At 40.7% G+C, this 24,031-nt stretch overlaps 1 protein-coding gene across 1 annotated transcript; it reads right to left on the minus strand.

The window, feature by feature from the left end:
- Nucleotides 1-153: 153 nt before the first annotated feature.
- On the minus strand, nt 154-23,682 carry GALNT8 (polypeptide N-acetylgalactosaminyltransferase 8). The gene is made up of 11 exons (XM_061476360.1): nt 22,888-23,682; nt 19,571-19,859; nt 16,714-16,880; nt 15,892-16,075; nt 12,764-12,961; nt 9,158-9,272; nt 6,993-7,178; nt 5,436-5,573; nt 4,586-4,681; nt 3,831-3,998; nt 154-2,499 (listed from the first exon to the last, which is right to left on the minus strand). Exons 1-11 carry the CDS (start codon nt 23,081-23,083, stop codon nt 2,329-2,331), a joined length of 1,908 nt encoding a protein of 635 aa, XP_061332344.1. The 5' UTR covers nt 23,084-23,682; the 3' UTR covers nt 154-2,328.
- Between the last annotated feature and the right edge of the window lie 349 nt (nt 23,683-24,031).

Below are 24,031 nucleotides of genomic sequence, written 5' to 3' on the forward strand. Positions count from 1 at the left end.
GAGATCGACAATTTATAGTCTCTTAAATAGTTACTGTCTCCAGACTGGCTCTTCTCCCCATTCCACCGGACATTAAAGAAGAAATCCTTTTTTCCTCTTCTAATTCTTCCTCTCAAGGTGGATTCCTGTTGCACATGCAGTAAAGCCAAACCAAGGAGAAAAGCACTACTGTTCTACCCATTCCACTAAGGCTTACCTGCATGGTAGTAGGTAACTCGGTGCTTTTGTTTATATTTGCTCTGAGTTAAGCTGTCCCACTCCTTTGTGGCCACACATCCATTAAAACTCCTGCCTATTATGTTATTTTTACTACCTGTCTTCAGCACTCTCATGTCATTTTGCAGGAGCTGAGGTGATTTTCTGCAGTTCTGAAAATTCAGCCAATGACTGGTTTTCAGGGCAAGAGTAGATCCCATTCCATGCTATGCCACAGCCATAGCTGTCTTCTTGTATTACAGCATGGCAGTAGAGTCCTACATCCATTGCTTCCTTGCTGAGGAATCACACATCAATTGCTTCATCACACAGTGAACTTTCGAGTTCAAAAGTGTTACTAGTGAGAGTAATATATTACTACTGTAGCACCAAAAACATGGAGTTATTATTTATGTCCCATTATGCATCACCAGAAAATTGAAGTCCATCTCTTATGGCTACTCTCTCTTCTCATTACAAAAACTGGCCAAAAAAGTCACATTTGTGAGGGGGGTTCAGGAAATTAAAAAGACTTATACTTGAGATAAATCAAAATATTTGAAGCATCTTGTTTCAGTGTTGAACCCTGTGTATGACTAGAGGCCACACATTAAGAACCAGGAAACCTAGACATTCTGGAGCATTTTGATGTTCTTTCAAACTCTAAGTTCAAACCAAAATTGTCCAAAACATATGTCTATTACATTCTATTGAAGTGGCATATTAAGATGGAAAAAGCATATGTAAACACTTTTTATTAATCATCACCACTAGGCCAGATTATCATTTCAGTTGTACTGGCAAAATTCTGACTGTCTTCATTGTGCTTGTCAAAATGGTAGTCCTGTGATTTCAGTAAGACACAGTATTGAAGATGCAGAAAACAACCAGAAATTCCTCTTTCTTCAGTGTCTTTGGCTTTGATTCAGGACAGGGAATAAAAGTGGATTTTAGAAATTTAAATTCAATCTGGTTAAAATGTGGCATTTTTAAGAATGAGTTTCTGGAGCAGAAAAATACAGATCCTAAGGACCTTCCTTTCAGAGCTTGTCCATTTCCAATCCTGAATATCAGGGCCAGATTGTTCACATTTAGTTTACAGAGAAATTAGAAAGATAAAAACCAAATAATATTGGGTTAGACTCAAACAAATAGTCAAACAAACCCTGAATACACTTTCTACTTGGATAAAATGTTTGGCACCTTTTTGATAACAAAATTACTTCAGGCTGAAACTCTATATAGCTTCAATGAGTTTACTTTACAGGAGCTCCCTTTAACAAACAAGTGTAAGTCCTAGGAGTGGTTACTCTAAGAATTAAGACAACCAGTTCCACCTAACCCTATTTCTACAAGAGCTCATATCCTGTCTACTTGGAAGTTGCCTTCCATTAGCAACTCATGCTGTTATTTTACTGTTTCTTTGATAGATGTGTTACTGTATTGGACTCGTACTGGTTTGTGGCAACTACTGAGGTCAATCTCCTTGTTTCCAAGCACTTGACTGAATTTTATCCATGTCGTCACATGGTTGGTGCAAACTAATTTCACATAGGTAAACACAATGCAGGCTTAGTGTGTCACACTGCTGAATCTAATAAACTTTACTGAGAAACTGAATCATGTCCAGGAAAATTATATTTACAGGAGAACAAGGATGTATTTCATTTCAGCCATTCACACGAGTACATCTTGACAAGAAGTTTTGCATTAACTATATGACCCAAAAATGGTCTAATTCAGCCTGAGATAAACCATGTGCAAGAAGAAGTCAGACCCACTTTCATTTCTTCTAAATTTTCATATCTAACCAAAATGCCAAAGGTAGAAAGTTAGAGATCTTACACCAGTCTTTCATTAATGCGTACCCAGGCACTTCCAAAGGACAACATAAGGCACTCAGGTGGGTTGAAAGACCCTTAGATGTAACTACTGCTCTCCAGTGACAATAAAAGAGCAAAGACAGTTCCCTTCCTAACTGAGGAAACTCGGGGGGTGATGCCCCAAGACTGCAAGTAGTTCCTGCAGTAACTACTACCTTGGAAAATCATGTGTAAATAAACTCTTGAAAGCAGCACTGCTTTCAGTGCTGCATTATGAGCATAGCAGTTTTCAAGGAAGAACATCCTCCAGTCAGTGCTGTGCCTTCCGTTGCAGGTCTTTTGTCTTTCCCCAGTCCTTAACCGTGTGCTGGATATTCCACCTTTGTCCTGTGCAGGTCTGCATTACAAGTCTATATGAATATGGATTGTCTGCTGCGATTTCGAGGCATCTTTTAGTGCTCCTGTTGATTACAGCCGATCCCTACAAAAGGAAAGGAAAGATGAGAGAAGCTGAGGGCTTATAAATTTAGTGAGAAGCTGAGAGCTTAAAATTTAGTGCTCAGTCAGGAAGCAATTCTCTTGACCTTTACAAATGTGTCTGAGAAACACTAGTAGGTCAGAGACCTGAGAAAAAAAAGTTGGGTTTTCCTCAGGCTGATAATGCATGACAGCTTATGGAACATTATGAGGCATATTAAAATATATGCAGAGGCTTATTTTGTGTCTGCTTTTTCAAGCTGGGGGGAGGGAGTGGGTATTTTTTGTGGGTTTATGGGGTTTTTACAGCTTAAATAATTTTAGTAGATTTTAATACTCTATCCCACTTTGAAAGAAGAGAGCTAATAACAGGTAAGAATATTAATATATTATCCCTAAGTCAATATTTCAATACCAATTACTGTGAATGAGGTGAGGTGTGATTAAGTCAACTCATCAGGCCAGAAATGAGGCTTTTCCTAAGGTGCTGGGCTCCAGAGCAAACAGAATGTTAGCTGGCTCCTTCACGCAGCCAGTTGTTTCACTATGATAATTCTTGATGCACACAAGGAACTGGAGGTTTACTTTTAAGGTGGGTCTAAACCCCCCAGAAAATATATATGCACCTTTTTCTAAGTTTCATGGTTACAGACCAGACTAAAGATAAAGCCCATGTTCGCAGAATTTCTGGAGACCATGTAGATCTATACTATTTGGGTCACTGAATCCTTTATCTTTCACCAGTTCAACTCTAATATTCTCTACCACTTGCTCACAAGATTTGTCTCCTGCTTTAGGTTTTCACTGCGAGATGCAATAAACAGGCCCATACATTATGTGTAAAATTAATTAATTATTAATTACATAAAGCTAATAAGGTTTGAACTGCCTGAGAGGGCAGAAGCTGCATGGCTTCCTTTCCCACCTCTCCTTCCACTGTTATCACTGTTGCCTGTTTATCCTGCCCCAGCAGCGTGACAGTACCTGTCTTAGACTAGCTGACTAAGCTGGTATTATCATATTCTGTATTCAGAGGCACTGAAAGCATCATTTGGGATCTTAAGCATGTCAGCATCAGTTGGCATAAATCCTGCACAAATGGAACCTCTTAAATTCTGGTAACTCAGTTTCAGCTGTGTGACCATCCCCTTGTTTTTAAAATGACACATCCCTGAAGACTCAACCACCTTCACCACAGCTCTTGCAGTGGCACCTGCAAGCCCTGAAAATTAAGGCAAAGTTATTCAGAAACAAACCTGCTTTGCAAGGAAGTGTCCAAGGATTCATTATAATGGGAGAGCTTATTGAAAGGTGGGGCTATAGAAATCCACCTACCTGCCTAAAATCCCAGTGCAAGTTCAGACCTTTATTCACAGCTATGTCACATTTCTCTAAAACAGGCTGGTCCCCATTCCCAGGGTCTGTTAGGCATCTATCACCTGTATTCCGTCGGGCTTGTAAACCTCCTACATACATTTCTCCAGTGCTGTGATAAAAGATGTGCTGAAAGGGAAGGTGACACTGCTGTCAGTAAATTCAGATACAAGGGAAATCTCATAAGCAGGTGACAGCAGACAGTTCCAAAACTGATATTGAGAAGTGTCAGCTGTACAGCACCAGCATTCGTTGAGCTCTCAGTAATTAAACCAGGATGAATTTGACCCTCTACAAAATCTTTCTGCTTTCCAATGAAAAACAAAATCAAGATGCTTACAATTGAATGGTAACCCTTAGCTTCCCTCCTTCTGAGGGGACGGTCAGGGTGGTGTGAGGAAGAGATCTGTCTCTCTCCCATTTTATCCCAGTGATCTTCTATTAATCAACAAGATCAATCAGTATCAACATGAGGTCTCACAGTTTTTTGGCAAGGCTAAACCAAAAGCCTTAGTTTAACACACATAGATCTCCATGGGAACCTGCTCTGCTTCCAGTTACATTGGGCAGCACAATTTAATGAAATAAAGGTTAATATTTCCCTTTAGATATCACAGAGATAATTTCGAAGTGCTGATTGCATGGTCCTGTGGAGGCCTGAAAGGAACAGTTAGCAGAGGCTTTTACGTGAAGAACTGGTCAGTTGCTTGTATTACCTGTGGTGAGTATGCATGGCACGGATACATAATTGGTGTGTTTCCAGGGACAGGGCCTTGATCAATACAGATGTCTTCTTTCAATGTGTTTTTCATCTGCAGAATAAACCAGGAAATTTACTGTGAGGTACAGCAATCCCGTTTGCAACTCTTCACCACTAATTTTAGAAACTGTTCTGAGAGCAAGGTTACTTTATTTGGAACTCTGCACTGGATCCTGAAGTGGGAGATACAATATGGGTTTAGAAAATAAATCTCAGATTACCTCAATAGAAATAACACACTGTAACAAAAAAAAAAAAAAAAAGCAAACATAAGGTCCGTCAAAGACTCATTGACATCATGCCATGTAGCACCATGTCAGAAGTCACCAAGTAGCTCCAGACAGGTAAGTACCAGTGCTCAGCTCCAGCAAGACATGCAAGCTTGAGTATAGAAAATGCTATCTTGATTCATATGTGCATGCTTTCCAAATTATCCTGGTAATCTCTGCAGAAGAGAATCCATACTACTATATTGAAAAATTCAGGTCCTTGCGAAAAGATATTGATCCATTCTTGGTTGGTCAATAGATGAGTGCTGTACATAGTAGAAAGCCACACATCAAGCACTTTCCCAAACTACTGTTGTTCTCCCATCAGCACACACACAATAAACACAGTTTAGAAATTCTAGACCAACAACTAATATGACAAAGAATTTATAAAGCTTTAGTGCCTAGGAAAAAGAAAATCAAAGTATTTTTAAAGTTTCTAGGAAAATATAATCAGCAAAACAGTGTTCACAACTCTTCCTAATAGTAGAGCTAATGATTTGTTCCATGTTTCAAATAAATATACTCCATACTTACTGTTCCATAACCAACAATGTTGGGAAGAAATATTAAATTAGGGTAAATGTTCTTTATGTACCAGTCAAAGCCTTTACAGTTCAGTTTTTTCCTTAGGTCCTTTCTGGAAGAAACATCTCCAAAGTCTATTCCAGGATTCTGCAAGAACACCGTGTTTAATTTCAGGACATTAAGATGGCCTGGGAAACTAGGGAAAATACAAATTTATTTATCCATATTGTCTATTTATAACATTAAAACTATAGCTAAAATTTCATTTGTAAAAAAAATGTACATTTTTTTTAAACTTCAGGATTTCAGAACATGTTTTGCCTATAAATGCCAATAAATCAGTGAAAAATTAACATATCATTTCATAAATATAGACTATCAGAGCTAGATATGACTAGGAAGTAGTTTCCTTATTTCATACCAAAAAAACAAACCCTAGCTCAAAGTGAAAAATAAGACGGAGCTTGTTAACAACTTTAATACGATCAATAGTCTCTTGACTGCAATACTCATCTCATGTGGGAGCAGTCAAGATTCAAACTATTGTTTACAAGACTGTGTAAATTCTTATACAAAGTGGAAAGCTCCAGCAGGGAAGTTTGGTATAGATCAGTCCAACAGGAACTTACACCCTGTCTTTAAGCACTTTTGTAAAATGCAGCCTGTGGCCTAGATAAGTTAGGTTAGGAATTTCAGATAGACTTGAACCACTTTTTGATGACTGACATTTTCAGATGAAAAATTCCAAATATTTATGGTAGAAATTAATTAAAGAAGTTTTCATTTATGCTATATGACTATATGTTTTAATTTGTTTCTTTAGTATCTATTCAAGAAAACATAAGGAGTTGGGAGTCTATTCCTTTTTTAAAGATTCATAAATCCATTGAAGTGCAGGCTGGGAAAATTCATAAGGTTTTTTTATTAACTGAAGTTATCAATATTCAAAAGACCTGGTCTTGACATTTCCAGTATCTTCAATACTTTGCGCAGGAGGAAAGTTAAAACTGTATTGAGAAGTACCGAAGTTAATCAAATAGACAAAAAACCCCAAACCACTGTAATTTAAGGGATTATTATTATTTTAATTCCCTGGTATTACCATTTTCAGCTTTCCAAGAGTGCTATAAAACTTTCCCCTTTTTCTTCCAGGAAAACAAAAGCAGAACTTTGGGCTGCAGAAAGGAGAACTCACTTAATAAAAGTAATTGGTTATGTGATGAAGAATAATTGAATTCTCTATTTAAAGTTTAAATATCATTTAAAAAATATCCAGGGACACCCATTGCTAGAGACATGCTTTTTCATGCAAAATTATTAATAGTTCAGGTAAAATATTCCCTACATTCCCTAAAGAAGTTAAAATACATGTTAAATAATTTCATTGTAAGCTAGGCATCAGCTCTTGGTTTGAGCCTAAGTGGAACATGTCTATAATCATGCCTCTTGGATGCCATCTATTTCAACAATTATTAATATATCAATATGAATTTTTTTTCCACATGCTCTTTTTTGACCACTCTTAGACTCTGGATTCCAATTTGAAAAACAGAGAAATGCTGTTACCTCAATTGGAAGATTCCATGCAAAGTAGACCATGTACTTGTAATCATCCATCCACACCTCCGCTACCCGCAAGGCGTTGCGTTTTACAGCAATGCTCAAGTCCGGCAAGTAAGGCTTGTGAGCTCTTTCCAAATGAGCAATTCTTGAACAGGGCAGCACTTCTACTTTACCTCCACACTGCCAGGCCTAGGTCAAGAAGAGAGAATTTGAGGTAAAGTTGCCTATCTATTCTTTGCACTTTTTTAAAATCAAAGAATCACAGAATAGTTCCGGTTGGAAGGGACCTTCGAAGGTCATCTAGTCGAATCCCCCTGCAATGAGTAAGCACATCTTCATTTAGATCAGGTTGCTCAGAACCACATCCAGCCTGGCCTTGAATGTCTCCAGGGATGACGCAGTCACCACCTCTCTGGGCAACCTGTGCCAGGATTTTACCACATTCACTGTAAAAATTGTTTTCCTCACATCCAGCCTGAATCTCTCTTTAAAAAAGCCATCACCCTTTCTTTAAATCCATCACCTCTCATCCTACAGCAACAGGCCCTGCTAAAAAGTCTCTGCCTAGAAAGTGCTTCCATTTCTGCTCCCCCAACTCCTTCATCAAATAAACTGACATGCTGTCAACATTCAAAACTCTATTTCCTGGCTAGAGTGAGTGAAATGAATTTTCCAGTACCTTTCATTTCACTATGTGTGGCCCTATCAGAGTCCAGGAGAGTAAAGGCATGTTCTTTCTTCTTTCTCTTTGCCATCACCATTTACAAAACTACTCACCAATTGCCTGTGACAAGGCATTCTGGTCAGTTGGCATAGATGCAGTAAGACAAACTGTTTCATACCTCCAAGTGATGATCTCACTAGAAGCTAGACTGCTAAATAGTGTAGTGGTTATGGACCTGAATGCTTCAGAAGTGGTGACATTTCCCAGAATATGCGAAGAGCAAAACTGGTCCTGCAAAATCTGACACACTAGGGACAATTCAAGAGAAAGAAAAAAGTCCAGTGGACTCCTGGAAAATGTCTTCATGGAATTTGAAGAGATGCCCAAGCAGGACAAAACCAATGATTCAAAAGTACAGAAGCTCCAAAAGCACAAAAGTCCCTCTAGCCTAGTATTCTGTGCCTACAGTGACTGCAAATTTATTTCTAGGGAAGGCTGAGAACAATACAAGTATGTATGTTACCTCTCATAGCCCCCAGTTATTTTCAGGTGAGGGGATTTTGTGCATATTCCCATGATTCTTTTCTGTTTACTAACTCTGAGTAGGTTTTTCATCCATAACTGTTCAGCCTCCCCACAAATGACTGCAATTTTTTAAGACCCACAATACCCTTTGGAAGGAGCTCTGTTCCTGGTCTCTTGGACTGGCCTGCTACTGGAAGAATTAAGTACTTCATTCTCATGTTTGTTTTGAAACTGGTTACTGACTTCTTTCAAAGCCCCCTTGTTTTCATACTTAACAGAGAAAGAGAATAATCAAACCCTTTTTTCCTAGACATGTAAGTCTTGCTGAAAAGGTTTATAAATCTCATGTCTTATCATCTTCTCTCTTCTTTATAGGGATAAGCATTATGTTCATTTTTTTCTTCTCAGGTCTTCCAGAATATCTCCAACCACCAATACTTTTAAAAAATACTCATCAATAGAATTTTTAGTGCTCTTATTTGTTCCCTAATAACTAAATACACTCCAGATGAAATTATTCAGGGGGAAGCCTCCATTCTTGATTTGAAGACACCAAAATTTGAAGAAGACACTACTTTCAAGGGCAGATAGACCTATTTCTGGTTTGGATTTTTTTTTTGGGGGGGGGGGGGATGTTTTGGGTTTTTTTCCCCTAATGCTTAATTTAACTTGATCTTATCTTATTCTTCTACTGAGCAAGGAGACATTAAATTTCTGAAAGAACCACATCTTGAAAGATTCAGTATTCCCTCACTGAATTAGGATTTTGTGTTAGGAGTCAAAATCCTTGAGAAATATCAACAAATGCCTGCTGATGCTTTTGGAAATCTGTCACTTCCATTTAGTACCCAAAATAAAACAGAATTGTTCTGAAATACTAACCCATGCTTGGACAATAGCCAGTGACCTGCGTGCTTTCAAAAAAAATCACATACTAGTTTTCACTGTCTTTCTAAAAAAGATGAAAAAATAAGCTTACCCTTAGGCCAAGTTCCACATTTTCTCCTCCATATATGTGCATTCCACTGTCCAGTACACCAATCTCACCCAAAAATTTCCTATCTGCAGCAATAATCCCCATTATAGATGGACTTCTGGAGAACCAAACAAGTAAAATAAGAAAGAAGTAATAATTATGGGAATAAAGTCAATTAGCCATCAATCACATCTTGAACTTACAGAAGGATTCTAGCTGTATCCAAGAAGGAGCAACAGATTTATTTCAGAGCAACATGCAGATCAACATTCAAGAGTCCTGAAGACAGCAAATAAACTTGATCAGTGGTCTAAAAAGCATGATATAGTATCTTTTAAAGAATTAGATCTATTTTGAGTGATGTCACAAAAGTTTTAACATACTTAAAACAAGAAGAAAGAAATTAGAATGAACAGTTGCACAGAAGAATTGGGTTGGACATTATGGAATTTTACCTAAGGAAACTTAAACACTAAAGCCCATTGCAAAGGGGGACTGTGGAATCACTGTCAATTGAGGTTTTGAAAGACAGATGAGATGACTGGCAGGACCGATTCCCCTGTGGATGAATCCATCCTACATGGGGGGGAAAGAGGACTGAAAGGGGATTTGGCACTCTCTTGATATCCCCATTCTTCATGACCAAACCCACTTCTATTTTCTCTGGTCCAAGATCTGTGGACATTCCCCCATGAAACATTCCTTAACCTACATTTGGCTTGCTTTTATTCCATTCTCCTGCCTGAATGATTATTGCTCACTATATATTTATAACAGAGAGAGAAGTGTGCCAATTTCACCCATAGTTCTTTCTATAGGTATCTGAGCAGACTTGTCTCCAATGCTCTGCTCCCAAGTGTAGTAGTACATGAACAAAGAAATCTGCCACCTTATCTGACAAATGCAGGACATAATTTTCAAATGTTTTCTCAGTGCCTTTCCTCCTCAGATCTATACAGTAAATTTTAAAGCCCTTCATATAAATAAATGTGGTGGATTAACCTTGACTGGCTTCTACCAGGTGCCCAGGAAGCTGCTCTCATTCCTCCTCTGCATGACAGGGGACAATAATAAGATAAAATAGCTCATGGGTTAAGATAAAGATAACGAGGTTGTTCACCAGTTACCATCACCAGCAAAATAGACTCAGCCTGGGGAATGCTAATTTAATTTATTGACAAATAAAAAAAGGACTATAGTAAGAAAGACAAAACCAAAACTAAACCATCTTCCCATCATCCTTCCTTCTTTCCAGGTTCAGCTTCACTCCTGGCCCTTCTACCTCCTCTCCCTACCCCAAGCAGTGCATGGGGATGAAAAATGGGGGTTATAGTCAATTCATAAAACTTCATCACTGCCACTCTTTCCTCCTCACACTTTTCTTTTGCCCCAGTTTGGGGTCCTCCCTTGGGATACAATCCTCCATGAGCTGCTCCAACATGGGTCCTTTTCATGGACTGTAGTTCTTCAAGAGCTGCTCCAGATTGGGTCCTTTTCTGCAGGGTACAGTTACTCAGGAGAAGACTGTTCCAGCACAGGTCCCACACAGGCTGAAGTTCTTGACAGAAAACCTGTTCCTGCCTGAGCACTTCCTCACAGGTGGCACTACCTGCCAGGATCCTACTCCAGCATGGGCTTTCAATATGGAAGGAAAAGAGCATCTTCATAGAATCATAGAATAGTTAGGGTTGGAAAGGACCTTAAGATCATCAAGTTCCAACCCCCCTGCCATGGGCAGGGACACCTCACACTAAACCATGTCACCCAGGGCTCTGTCCAACCTGGTCTTGAACACTGCCAGGGATGGAGCATTCACAACCTCCCTGGGCAACCCATTCCAGTGCCTCACCACCCTAACAGGAAAGAATTTCCTCCTTATATCCAATCTGAACTTCCCCTGTTTAAGTTTTAACCCATTACCCCTTGTCCTATCACTACAGTCCCTAATGAAGAGTCCCTCCCCAGCATCCCTATAGGCCCCCTTCAGATACGGGAAGGCTGCTATGAGTTCTCCACGCAGCCTTCTCTTCTCCAGGCAGAACCACCTCAATTTTCTCAGCCTATCTTCATACGGGAGGTGCTCCAGTCCCCTGATCATCCTCGTGGCCCTTCTCTGGACTTGTTCCAACAGTTCCATGCCCTTTTTATGTGGAGGACACCAGAACTGCACGCAATACTTCAAGTGAGGTCTCATCTTCCTTCAGGGCATATCCGCCTGCTCCAGCGTGGGGTCCTCCACATGCTGCCATGTGTTTATCTGCTTCAGCGTATTCCTCCATGGGCTGCTGTGTGAATATCTGCTCCTGTAGGCTCCTCCACGGGCTGCTATGTGGATATCTGCTCCAGTGGGGTCCTCCACAACTGCCCTATGGATACCTGCTCCACATGATCCTTCCTAGGATGAATCCTCCACATGTTGCAGGGATGCAAGCTGTTTCACTGTGGTCCTCCCCACAGGCTGCAGGGAAAATGCTCCAGCACCTGGAGTGTCACTTCCTGCTTCACTGACCTTGGTGTTTGCAGGACAACTTGTTTATCTCATATTTCTTCCTCACTCCTCTCTCTCACAGCTCCTGTGCAGCATTTTTTACCCCATTTTACATACATTACTACCACCAGCATTACTGATTGGCTAAGTTCTGGCCAGCACAATGTATATTTTGGAGTGAGCTGGAACAGGCTGTGTTCAACATAGGGGCAGCCTCTCACCTCTTCTCACAGAAACCAATAATTTATCCTTTCCCACCACCAAAACCTTGCCACATAAGTGCAATGAAATAAGATAGGGCTACACAAATCTGATTACTATACCTTATCTCATAGGGGTTTTTAGTATTGTTTGCTAAGTGGCTGTTAACAGATGAGAGAGTCAACAACACCTGACATCCTTGTAGAACAAGGAAGCAAATGGTTTTATATATTCAGGATGAGATGGCTACTATTATCATAGTACCAGCAACCATTCCGTGTTGAATACATAAACTAATCTAAGCAGTTAAGGAAGGTATCAGTAACAGAAGCAAATACATTGGCTCTTAAGCGTAGCAATAAGGGGTCACTTCAGGTGTAACAGCTGGTGTATGTGCTCATGTTTTTTCTTGCTTCTATGTGACTCACAAGTGGTTAAGGGTTGAAAAAAGCTGCCCAAGATCACTGCAATCATATACCACTCCAACATCTCCAAAGAAATAACTGCACAACTTAAACCCATCCGAGTCCTCACAGATCAGACACGCAATTGGCCAGCAGAGTTGTAAGATTGTTTGGCATATTGTTGGGCAAGTGTGGAGAAGGGCCACACTTCATCTTGCACAGTCGATAAATATTGCTACCACACTCCTAGCTAAGGAACATAATACAGAAGAATGAATGAGTTGGGGATTGCCTGAAAATCTGACAGCAGAATCAGCACAGGGCTGATTCAACAACCCTGCAACTGGTGTACTGAGATTTTCAGGGCTGCTAAAGAACCCACATTTCCAAACCAAATACTGAGATATAATGTGCTTCATAGGTATCTATCCCACCACCTATGAAAAATCTTCCCTCTGCTTGCTCTACATTTGTATCATGTATCTTGGCTCACCCTCAAATGCTATTCATACTTACTGGACTGGAGCTGTTTCATCTTTCAGAGCAAACCATTCAGCTGGTAAAGGTTCATAAAGGCACCAGAGTGCCCAGTCAAATCCATCTGCAGCCACTGAATACTGAAGAAGCTCAAAGTCATCAAAACGAATATTGTCAAATACTGGTGATATTATAATAGTGCGATCTTCTTTTAGTCGAGACAGAATAGGTTCAGCCCTACCAAAATTAACAAGCAGAGTATATTCAGCTTGAAAAAAATGGAAATCTAATGAACAGTACTAACTTTACAGCCTGTTTCTAAAACTGGGTTAGCTACTTTATGTAAGCTATTTACTTTAGCCTCTGCAAAAAGTTATATGCCAGTCTTGGAGTACTAATAGCCCAAATTGTTAATGCCATGGCTCAACTCTCTCTCCTATTAGACTGCTTCTGCATTTTAACTGTCACTAATAAAAATAACAGTAAATTTCACTTTTAAATCTCTGAGTTTATTGTTACCTGGGAGCCCTGGGTTCAGCAGTAGCAGTCATTTTTCTCCTTCTTAGTAGCTGGTGCAGTGCTGTGATTTTAACTTTCAGCCTGGGAACAGCCCTGAGAACACCAGTGTTTTTAATTCTCGCTAAGTAATGTTTAGTCTGACCAAGGACTTTGTGAGTCTCATGCTCTGTCAGGGAGGAAGGGAAGCCAGGAGGAAGCAGAGACAGGACACCTGACCCAAACTAACCAAAGGGGTATTCCATACCACAGCACGTCATGCCCAGGATGTAGAACTGGGGGCAGTTACCCAGCAGAGCTAGATCACTGCTCGGTCAGGCTGGGTATCGGTCGGCGGGTGGTGAGCAGGTGTATTCTCTTCCCTTGTTATTTCCTTTATCATTATTATTATTGGTGGTAGTAGTAGTGGGTTTGTGATATACCTTAGTTACTGGACTGCTCTTATCTCAACCCATGGGAGTTACATTCTTTTGATTCTCCTCCCCATCCCTCCAGGAGGGGGGGAGTGAGAGAGAGGCTGCGTGGCTGGGCTTAAACCATGACACTGGGTCTGCTTCCTTCAGGCTCCAGACAGTCCCCAATATCTCCATGAAGAGACAAAAAAGGAAAAGGAAAGGACCCCAGGGGGTGCTGTAAGTCCTGAGGTTGGTCATTCACCATCTTTTCCCTGTGCCTTGATGGTACATCTGGCGTATGAGGGAAAGGGTGTGACCGATCAATGGACCCTATGATCAATGATGGAAGAAGGCTCAGAGAAGAGAGGCAAGGATGATGTGCTCATAAAGCTCAGAAGAGAATGTAGGGAATGACCACAGCTATCATAAAGGAAGCTAAACTTATCCCAACCAAGGGAACCAGAGAATGTCCTTTCCTGCAGGTAAATGGCAGTATCAGTTGAGTGGGTCTACCGGTTATGTATGTGACCTTCCTAAAATAATCAATAGAAAGCATTATCTTCCTAAATTAGACAGACCACCATGGGAGAAGTGTATATCTGGCTCAGCCAACACAGAGTATAAAAACTGAACATCCAGGAAAATGAACATTAACGAGAGCAATGTGTTGGAGTTGGCTTCAACCCATGTAATCTTTCCAAGCAACTGGGGATGCCCAGCATCTCAAAGGTGAGCATATAAAGAGAAGTAATGTAAATCTCATTTGTAAAGCATCTTATTGAACATTACAATTGCTATATCATGCTTGTGCTGTGATTTCTGTATATTGCTGTATCACTTTTTTAAACCAAAATCTCATGTTTCTTCAAATAAGTAAATTTAGTATTAAAACATTAAACTCTCCTCATATAGAATATATAAAAGAACCTGGTCAGAGAGTATTGGACTCTGACAGAGGGAGTCTTTTTGCTGGACCCCAGTTGTTGTTAGCCCTAATAGAACTGACCTCACTACTCCTTACATACTCTTGACATCCCAGCCTATCCCGATGTCATGGTTTAAGCCCATCGGTTGAGATAAGAAGAGTCCAGTAACTGAGGTATAATACAAAACTACTACTACTACCACCACCAGTAATATAACGATAAGGGAAATAACAAGGGAAGAGAATACAACCACTCATCACCCGCCGACCAATACTCAGCCCAACCCAAGCAGCGATCTGGCCTTCCAGGTAATTCCCCCCAGTTTCCATACTGGGCATGATATGCTGTGGTATGGAATACCTCGTTGGTTAGTTTGGGTCAGGTGTCCTGTCTCTGCTCCCTCCTGTCTTCTTGTGCCCCTCCTCACCGGCAGAGCATGAGATTCAAAGTCCTTGGCTGACATAAACATTACTTAGCAACAACTAAAAACATCAGTGTTATCAGCGTTGTTCCCTGCACCAGCTACTAAGAAGGAGAAAAAGGATTGCCACTGCTGAATGCAGGGCACCCAATGAGTCCTGAAGCCATGACTTCAGCATTACCTTTAAGGCTGTAACAACTAGGGAGTGCCAGTGTGTTATCAAAAGAGAGATACAGAGCACATAGAGCCATTCCGGCCTGCAAAAGGGCTGGGATAAGAATCTTGATCCCAGAAAGTGAAACATGAACAACAGTCAGCCAGTGAATTCAACAACCCCGGAGGAAAGAATGTGAAGAGATTTCACATAAAAAAGCACCATAGACATCACTACCTAACCAAATATAAACATCCATCATCAGCTGCTTGTTTTGCCTCCCTTTGCAAATAGAGTCCTACAGAACTATGATGCACTATTAAACTAACAGGCAAAAGCAAACAAGTGTTAGTGAAATCTGGAATAAAAATCAAGCCAATTTAAAGTCATAGGGCATTATGGCTGTTTAATTTACTTATAAAGGGTCAAAGCTGCTCACAGTGGAACTAAATGACCTTCATCGTTCTTAATTTCACTGTATAAAGTCTTTGTTCATAGAAATGTAATAAATACACAAAGGTAGGCATTTCTCCTTTCCTCTTTACTAAACAGCTTACTCTGTTACCTGTCTTTGCTACATATTTCCAACAATTGTATCCCTTTTCCTCTCAGAAATAAATGAGTGGTGGCTGTTAATTAACATGTGCAAGCCAGAAAAGGAGAACCATATGCAGGATGCCTGTCTCAGCTAACACAGTTATACTCCTTATCCCCCTCTCCCCACTTCAGAAACTCCCCTGTCTTCATAGGCTTACCATGCCATGTTCACCTCAATATGGGCATCCAAAATTGCAACAACATCTGCAGTTGATGCCTCCCAGCCAGAAATCCGGGCTTGTGTTAGGCCTTGTCTTTTCTGATGTCTGATGATCTTCAGCAGTTCCGAATGCTTTGCATTGTAATTTTTGACTTCTGTTTCCAAAGGTCCTTTCAGATCATCTAGAACCAGCCCCCAGATTTTAGTCGTTAAAAAAAAAACCCAAAAGTAAAAGAGTTCATCAGTATTAAGAAATCAAAAAGATTATGTAGGCAATGGCTTTCTAACATTTTTCAGATCCAGACTGAAACCTGATTTGTCGTTTGCAATAAAACAGAATTATTCAGGTACTTACGAATTCAAGCGGCTTATTTTAACAACCAGTTTCCTTCCTTTCAGCAGTTCCTATATTTCATTTACATACAGCGCTATCGTATGGCTTCTAAACTGTACACATATACATCAATGTGTAGAGACTTCAGACATGTGCCATAGCAGCAACCAATTATTTGTCTTAGTGCAGTAATTTCTTTATGTATCTTCTACCATGTGGAAAGGAAAGAGAAAATATACAAGCCCTGAAAATGTGAAATGCTCCTGTAAGAGATGTAGGCATACCATCTCCCTCACCAAAGAAGAATATAATGTCAGAGAAAAGGAACAAAAAGCCAGGATCTCCTAGCATCATTTTGGAAATTCATTTAATTGACTTCTTTATTTTGAGAGGTCTACCCTCTGTGCACCCAAAAGGCCACCAACATTAATTTAACACAATAGTGGCATAAATTAGCAAGACTCCTGCTTTCCCTGGGTCACTTACCATTTGAACTGTAATCATCTACCAGGATGATTTCTTTCAGTAAATGAGCAGGTGTTCTGTTAATTATACTAGTGATTGCACGTAAGATGATTGACAGTCCTTCATTCATAAATATAAGTACAACGCTAAGTGTTGGAAGGTCCTTCGGGTATGTTTTCATTTTACAGCTGTAACAGAAGACAAACAACTTTAGCACAGTTTCTAAAGAAAGAGAGCAAGGCAGCTGCAGGAAAGGAGAATTGGGATTTTCACACAGTGAAAATCAGCATAAGCGCAAGGGAAAAAAAGGAATTCCCAAATCCAAGTTTCATTATGCATTTGGGTTGTGTTATGTATGTATATAAATCACCAGGGTAAAGTTAACATTTCTGTTAAAAAAGAACAATTACTGTTTCTCAATCCAAAATAATTATAAAATATTGAACCTGAAGAATACAGTTAACTCAGCCAGCAATTATTACCTTACAAGGCAGTGGACATGTGAATAAAATCTGGCTTTTTGCATTTACAAAAGGAAATCACAATGACCAAACCTGACAGTAGACAAAAGCAAATTAGGTAATTATCCCTCTGTATGTGCAATAAAGAACAACAAGGTAAGACTAGCTATACTTATGCATGTGAGAAGGATTCCCTTGTACAAGGGATCTCTTTAGAAACGGAAAGAGCTTCAAAAGCCCTTCTTACAGAGCAAACCACTCCTTGTGGGACTTCATGCTACCCCACAATAAATTGTTCCCAGTACTGATACAAACTTGTTTTGTGCTATTTGAACACCTCTGGCCTTCTTGCTTACTGTCAAAAGATATATTTATTTATTTTAAGTATATATTTGGGATGTTTGTCAGCTCTGCTAATAGTTATCATCCTGGCCACTGGGCAGATGGTGAGGACTGGGTTTTTCTCATGGTGCTAAGCACTAACTCTCTTTAGAATAGACAACAGAGCATAGCTGGATTCTCTGGGTGATCATTCCTTCCCCTTAGAAACATGTTTATGAAAATACCAGACGGCTTAAGTTGTGTAGCTGCATACTGCAGCTCTGTGAGACATCTTCATGCTTCAGGTAGACCTCTACAGTGTCAACATTTGCACATGTGGAATGTATTTTTGTTGGAATTTCTCCTCTAGCTTTCCTACTCATTAGCACAAAAGCCTGAGGGAATATCTGCAAAACATGGTCTCTACAAACACCTCCTTATGATGTATTCGTATTTCTTTACGATGCCAAGCAAAAGAGCACCAGGCAGAGCATCCATTCTTTGGGACCACGTAGACTTATCATGTGCTTCTTCCAGCCACCTCCATGGTGGCTGCTCCAGAGAGGCCTCCAAAACAATCCCCCAGCAGAGTGGAGATTGTTGAGCTCCGGGCTACCTCAGGACAATCAGTGGCTGGCTCACTACTGCACAAGGCCCTTCTCCCTTGACCTTCTCCTCTGCAACACTACCCCACAGACACACACAGTCAAGGGCAACTTATTACTGCCTGCCCTAGATGGAACCAGGCCCACCTGGAGCAGGACAATGAGGACCCAGTTGCATAAACCTCCCCTTTACACCTTCTGGAGGGCTGCCGGTAAGACAACTCCCCTTTTCCAAGTTTGATATTGTTAATCCATGCCCAGTTTGCAACTCTGTCTGTTCCCCAAGTCCTTTTCTGAAATGCTCTATCAGAATTAGTACCAGTGACTATAGGTACAAAGGTTTAGGCTTATAGTATAAGTGTGATATTCCTCCATGTTTACATTAGTAAATTTCTGGAAAGCTTACTATTATCTGTTGCAATAAATCATGTACCTTATCACACTATATAGGAAAAAAAGTGCTTGCTTTTTTTAGCAGATATTTGTTCTTAATGAGATTTTTAATGGCTACTTATGCCAGCTTCCACAATACCACTGGTCTGCTTAAAAAAAATGCATTATCTATTGGCTTCAAGAACCAACTAGTTAGAATCACAGAATGGTCAGGGTTGGAAAGGACTGCTTGCCTACATTTTAATCCTTTAGATGTTTACCCCACTATATTTTCTGTGTAGTTAAACCTCAGACTGTTTGATAACTTAAGAAGGAAACAGAATGAGAAAATGAGGCTACAAAGAAAACTCACAAGGTCACTGGTCTATTATGCCTGTGCCTACAGTACTAAAGATAAGAGTGCTAGACATCCAGCTCACATGCTGAATCTTCTATCACCCTTCATGGAACTCACTGACTAATAATAAGTTCCAGCCAATTCTCCTGATGGGTTTCTAATCATCTTTAAGTAAGCAGTATAGGTATTCCCCACTTCCTTTCTGCAACATAGCTAAGAAAAACAAGCATTTTGTTAAAAAGGACAGAATTTTACAATGAAAGGGTTTCCTTCTTCATTGATTATATTTTGGGGAATTTCCAAATAAGGGCAAGGGGGTTAAAAATCACCACTTAGGATATCTCAGCATCTAACAGGCTTACATAAAAGACAACGTAAGAGAAAAGAGAAAGCATGCTTCAGGTGTCCTGCCTTCAGGTTTGAATAGAATATAAACAGACCAGAAGGTCTCATACCTTCTGAACTCTATGGTTAGTTTTTCCCCTCTTTACTGACAGTTAGAAGTCCTATATCAATTATAATGTTAACATTACATTCTTTTCCCTATGTGTTGTCTCTGCACTGTGACTTCTTTTCACAGTCTTTGCAGTATTACAAGTCTGAGTGAGATTTGGAAGAAAATTACTGAAAAAAAACCTAAATAAACAGAGCACAAACTGAGATCCGTTAGCAGATGATTTTAAGTTAGTCCAAAGCAATCTAGATCCCTTTCCCTTTAATTTCATGTCCCTTTGTGAAGGTAGAGAGGGCTTATACTGCACCTGGGAGATCTGGTGTCTCTGATAGGTCTATCCAGAGGTAGTCGATCACTGAGATAAACATTATACCCATAATTTAAGAAGAGATTCTGTGCAATAGTTTGCTCATCTTCACTTAAATCTGCACCCCAGCGTTGGAACAAAACTGAGTCTGGGTACAGCAAACGGTGTGCAACCTTCTTTTGCTCCTTTGCATTATCAGCTTTGTGGATTTCAGCCTTGGAGTTATCTTGCAGCTTCAGATCATGTTCTATTTGTTTTACATTCTCATGTAATGCTTCCATTGATTTTGCTGATTGAAAATAAAAGAGGATTGATTATAACAGCAGTTGAGAACACTCTCAATCATCATAATTGAGCCAAATTCTCCTTATAACGCTGCAAGTCAAGAGAAGTGCAAAGTTACAGCTAAACTAGTTATTCACATGAGAGTAGGATCAGACCCTCCCTCCTACACATGAACAGTTATTAAACATCACATTTCACAGCACCCTGCATCAGATTCTGCCCTCAATTGCAAGAGCACAGAGCAAGAGACACTGCACTGGCATCAGTGGAGAAATCTGGCAGGCGACACACAAATTGTTAAATCAGGCCCAAATCATTCCCATGATGTTATGCTTGAGTTACATTAATGTATTAATGACGCATAGCAGGATTGCCACCAAAGTCAGGCTGTTGATACCACATTTATTTTGAAAGTAAATGCAGTAAATGAGCCCTTTGCCCTCTCCTTTAATAAGCTTACTGGAATCTTCTGACTTATGCTCAGAAATATATGAACAGGATGAACCCTAATCTCTCACGGCTCTTTTAGGTTCACAATATTGTGCCACAAAGAAAAGTCACAGCCCAAGTGAGATTGTTCTTGAAGGTAAATACAATAAAAGAGGCCTTTGTAGCATCTTTTGAATTTCTGCTTTGAACATGGTAAGTCCTAATCTCTTTAGGTCCTGTTAAGTTCACAGTATTTGACTGTGCCATAAAAAAAGGCACAGAAAACACGCAGGAGCTAAAGCTTTCTACAGTGAAATTACTGTCCTGGTGAATGAAGGGAGAGGAGTGGACATTTATTTAAATTCAAGTAAGGATTCCAACAATGCTTCTCACATCATCCTCATTCAGAAGATAAGGAAGTAAGTGCTAGATAAGTGGATACCAAGGGGGATTGAACTGCCAAGATCAGAAGGTTGCAACTGCACAAAATCCGGATGGAAGCCAGTCACCAGTGCTGCACCCCAGGGGCCTAGACTGGTTCCAATACTGTTTTAATATGGTCATTAATGGCCTTGAAAATGGGGCAGAGTGCACCCTCATTGATTCTGTGCACAATACCAAACTGCAAGGAGTGGGTGGTACACCAAAGTCCTGCTGCTATTCAGAGGGACCTGAAGAGACTGCAGGAATAGGCCAACAGGAGCCTCATGAAGTTCAACATGTGTAGATGCAAAGTCCCCTGCATGTGGGGAGGAACAACCCCATGGACCAGCACCAGTTTTGCAGAAAAGGACCTACTGGACACTAAGTTGAACATGAGCCATCAGTACCCTGGGGCTGAATTAGAAAGAGTACTGCCAGCAGTTCAAGGGTCCTTCCCCTTTACTCAGCACTGGTGAGGCCACACATTGGAGTACTGTATCTACGTCTGGGCTCCTCAGTACGAGAGAGACATGGACATACTAGAGCAAATCCTACAAAAAGCCACTAAGATTATTCTGAGAGTGGGCCACCTGTTATACAAGGGGAAGCTGAGAAGCCTGAGAAGGTTTGGGGGTGGAGGGGACTTACTGATGAATATAGATATCTTATGAGAGGTGCTAACAAAGAGTCTCTTTCCTGGTGTCCTGTAAAAGGACAAGAGGCAGTGGGCTCAAACTGAAATACAGGGATTTCCATTTAAACGTAAGATGGGGGTGGTGGTTGTTAGTTGTGTTGGGTTCATGTTGTGGTTTTTCGTAAGTGCTGGTGTGACAAACTGAAACAGGTTGTTCCAGATAGGTTATTAAGTCCCCATCCTGGAGATATCCAAACCCCAACTGGACGATACCCTGGACAGCCCACTCTAGCTATTCATGCTTCAACCAGGGGAATTAGTAGAATACACCATATCCAGAGGTGCCTTCCAATCTCTACTACTAGGTGGTTCCATGACTAATTGAAGGCTTCAGCTTTCTTTCAAATGGCTCTAAAATAACCTACAGAAATATGCCCCACTATTGATGCCCATGAGAACAGGTGCCAGTGAAGACACTGTCAGCAATAACAATGACATTACGGGATACTGGTGCTTAGGATAGGGAATATTAAACCTGATCTAGATGTACAGAGAAAATTTCTCACCAAATTCAAGGGTGCAAGTGGCATTTTAAACAGCTAGTTTCAGGCTTGGATGATCAAGACATTCTAAGTTTCTTTTTCCATTCTACATAGCATGCATGTAGCTCTAATGCTAGGAGATCTGGACAATGTGGCAGTTAAAACAATGTCAGCCAGTAGGGTTCTGGCTGCTTTAGGCCTCCTACAGCTACCATGAGGTGATGAGATTCAAGCAACAGAAAAAGAATTGGAAATCTAGGGGGTCCAAAGGAAAAAGAGAGGTGGATTCTTCAGCCCTTATGCAGACAGCTCTATTGTGCCCACTTCCCAGAAGTCCAACCTACAACAGATACCTGAAAACAAAGTCAAAATTCACAAACGCCATTGTGAGAATGAAAAGGCCCTTTCCAAATTAACACTGCTCATACACAAGCATATCTGCTGGGACGCAGCTGGACGTTCACTGTGGTGGGATGAGATAGAAACAGTCCTGCCAGCAGATTTCAGATAATGCTGCCTGGGAACACAGTCCGATCAAGCAGAGTTCATCAAGGTCTTTTCCCCACAGCAACCCCATTGTGTCTGTGCTGAAGGTACATGAAGATTCACAGTTCCTCATTCTGCTCACCCGCACAGCAGAAGCCAGGGAAATGGGGCATTTCCAGTTTCTCTCAAAAAGAGATGGCAAAGTAATGGCAGGAATAATAACCACCTGAGACCGATATGCTGGTACAATTGCTGAACACTTCTAAAAGAGTTCAGGTTCAGGAGCTGCCTAATATGCAAAAAAAACCACCATGCTGACTGTGCAAGATTTCATTGTTTTGGGTATAAGCAGAGAAGCTATCAGATCTTTTTTCAAGCTTACAAGAACATAAAACAAAAAAAAAAAATGCTCTAAAGTGTCCAGAGAAACCCAGCGGTTATTGCTGCTATTATTCAGTCCTTCAGGAAATCTAGATACTTAGTCCTCAGAAAGTTAACCAGCATGTCATTTTACTTACAGAGGTTATGAATGTCCCAGTCCAAATGGTCCAGTCTCTGAAGGATGGTGTTTTCTTTCTTCAGAGATTGAGGATTTACTTCCAAGGAATCAGGTCTTCTCTTTCTTTGATCTTGCAGTAAGTGCACAAGATAACACACAAACCCTGTGCTCACGATTAACAGTGCAAGCTTACGTGATCTCTTCCAGGGTGCCATTGTGAATTTAAAGGAACTCAGCGTAGTACTGCTGGTTGGAGTTTGCCTGTGGTTCTGGGTCTGCACTCAATCTTCTCTCCAACCGTACTGCTTCAAATAGCCTCTACTTGGTTGAGAGCTAAGACTGCTCAGATGAAGTAATTAACAGTCTAATGAGTCATAGTAGTGATGATGATAAGGTACAGCTACAGGTGATTTCTCTTGCATGCTTACATGTATCTGTGCAAGTCACTGGTGCCAGAGAACACATGCAGCTCCCACTGGCTTGTGTAATGAGTCACGTGAACTGAGTGAGAACCTGGGGTGATGCTGTAGGAAGTGTGGAGTAGATGTCAAAAAACCTGTCATGCAACAAAGCACATGTAAGCATGAACACAGTTCGAATAAAAAGCAAGCCAATTCTGTTTCCTGGTCACCAGCAGCTGGGGAATTGTGAATCTAACCAAACAAAAACATTAAAATACATTAAAATGGATTTTCCATCAGATTTTGAGCTGGCTGTAAGTAATTGTGACTGGTATAGGGCACTTAGGGCACTTCAATGGCCCTCTCCCACACAGGCCACTCCTACAGCCCACCTACCCCTGCCAGCTCTACCTAACAAATTCACATAGTACACGTATGTGAATTTGAGGTAGCTCTCGCATACAGAGCTTTCCTTTCCATAAAAATAACCAGGCTTTCTCACACTTCCCGCATCGCTGTCCTACTATGGATCCTCTGCTGGCCACATTCCCTCAGGGCCATCCCTACCCTGGCATGTGCCCCCCATGGAGCACAGTCCCTTCAGAAGTAGCTCCTTCCAAACTTGTATTGGCAGACCTATGCCACCTTCTCAGCAGTTCCCTCTGAGTGTCTCCCACTGCTCCATCATGGAACTCCATAGGCTGCAGGAGGACATCTGTTCCACCATGGTCTTCACCACAGGCTGCAGAGGAATCTCTGCTC

The sequence above is a fragment of the Pezoporus flaviventris genome, unplaced genomic scaffold (genome assembly GCF_033815535.1).
Source record: "Pezoporus flaviventris isolate CSIRO_AGI_PZ_B2104156 unplaced genomic scaffold, CSIRO_AGI_Pfla_v1 ptg000096l, whole genome shotgun sequence".
In the NCBI taxonomy this organism is placed as follows: domain Eukaryota; kingdom Metazoa; phylum Chordata; class Aves; order Psittaciformes; family Psittacidae; genus Pezoporus; species Pezoporus flaviventris.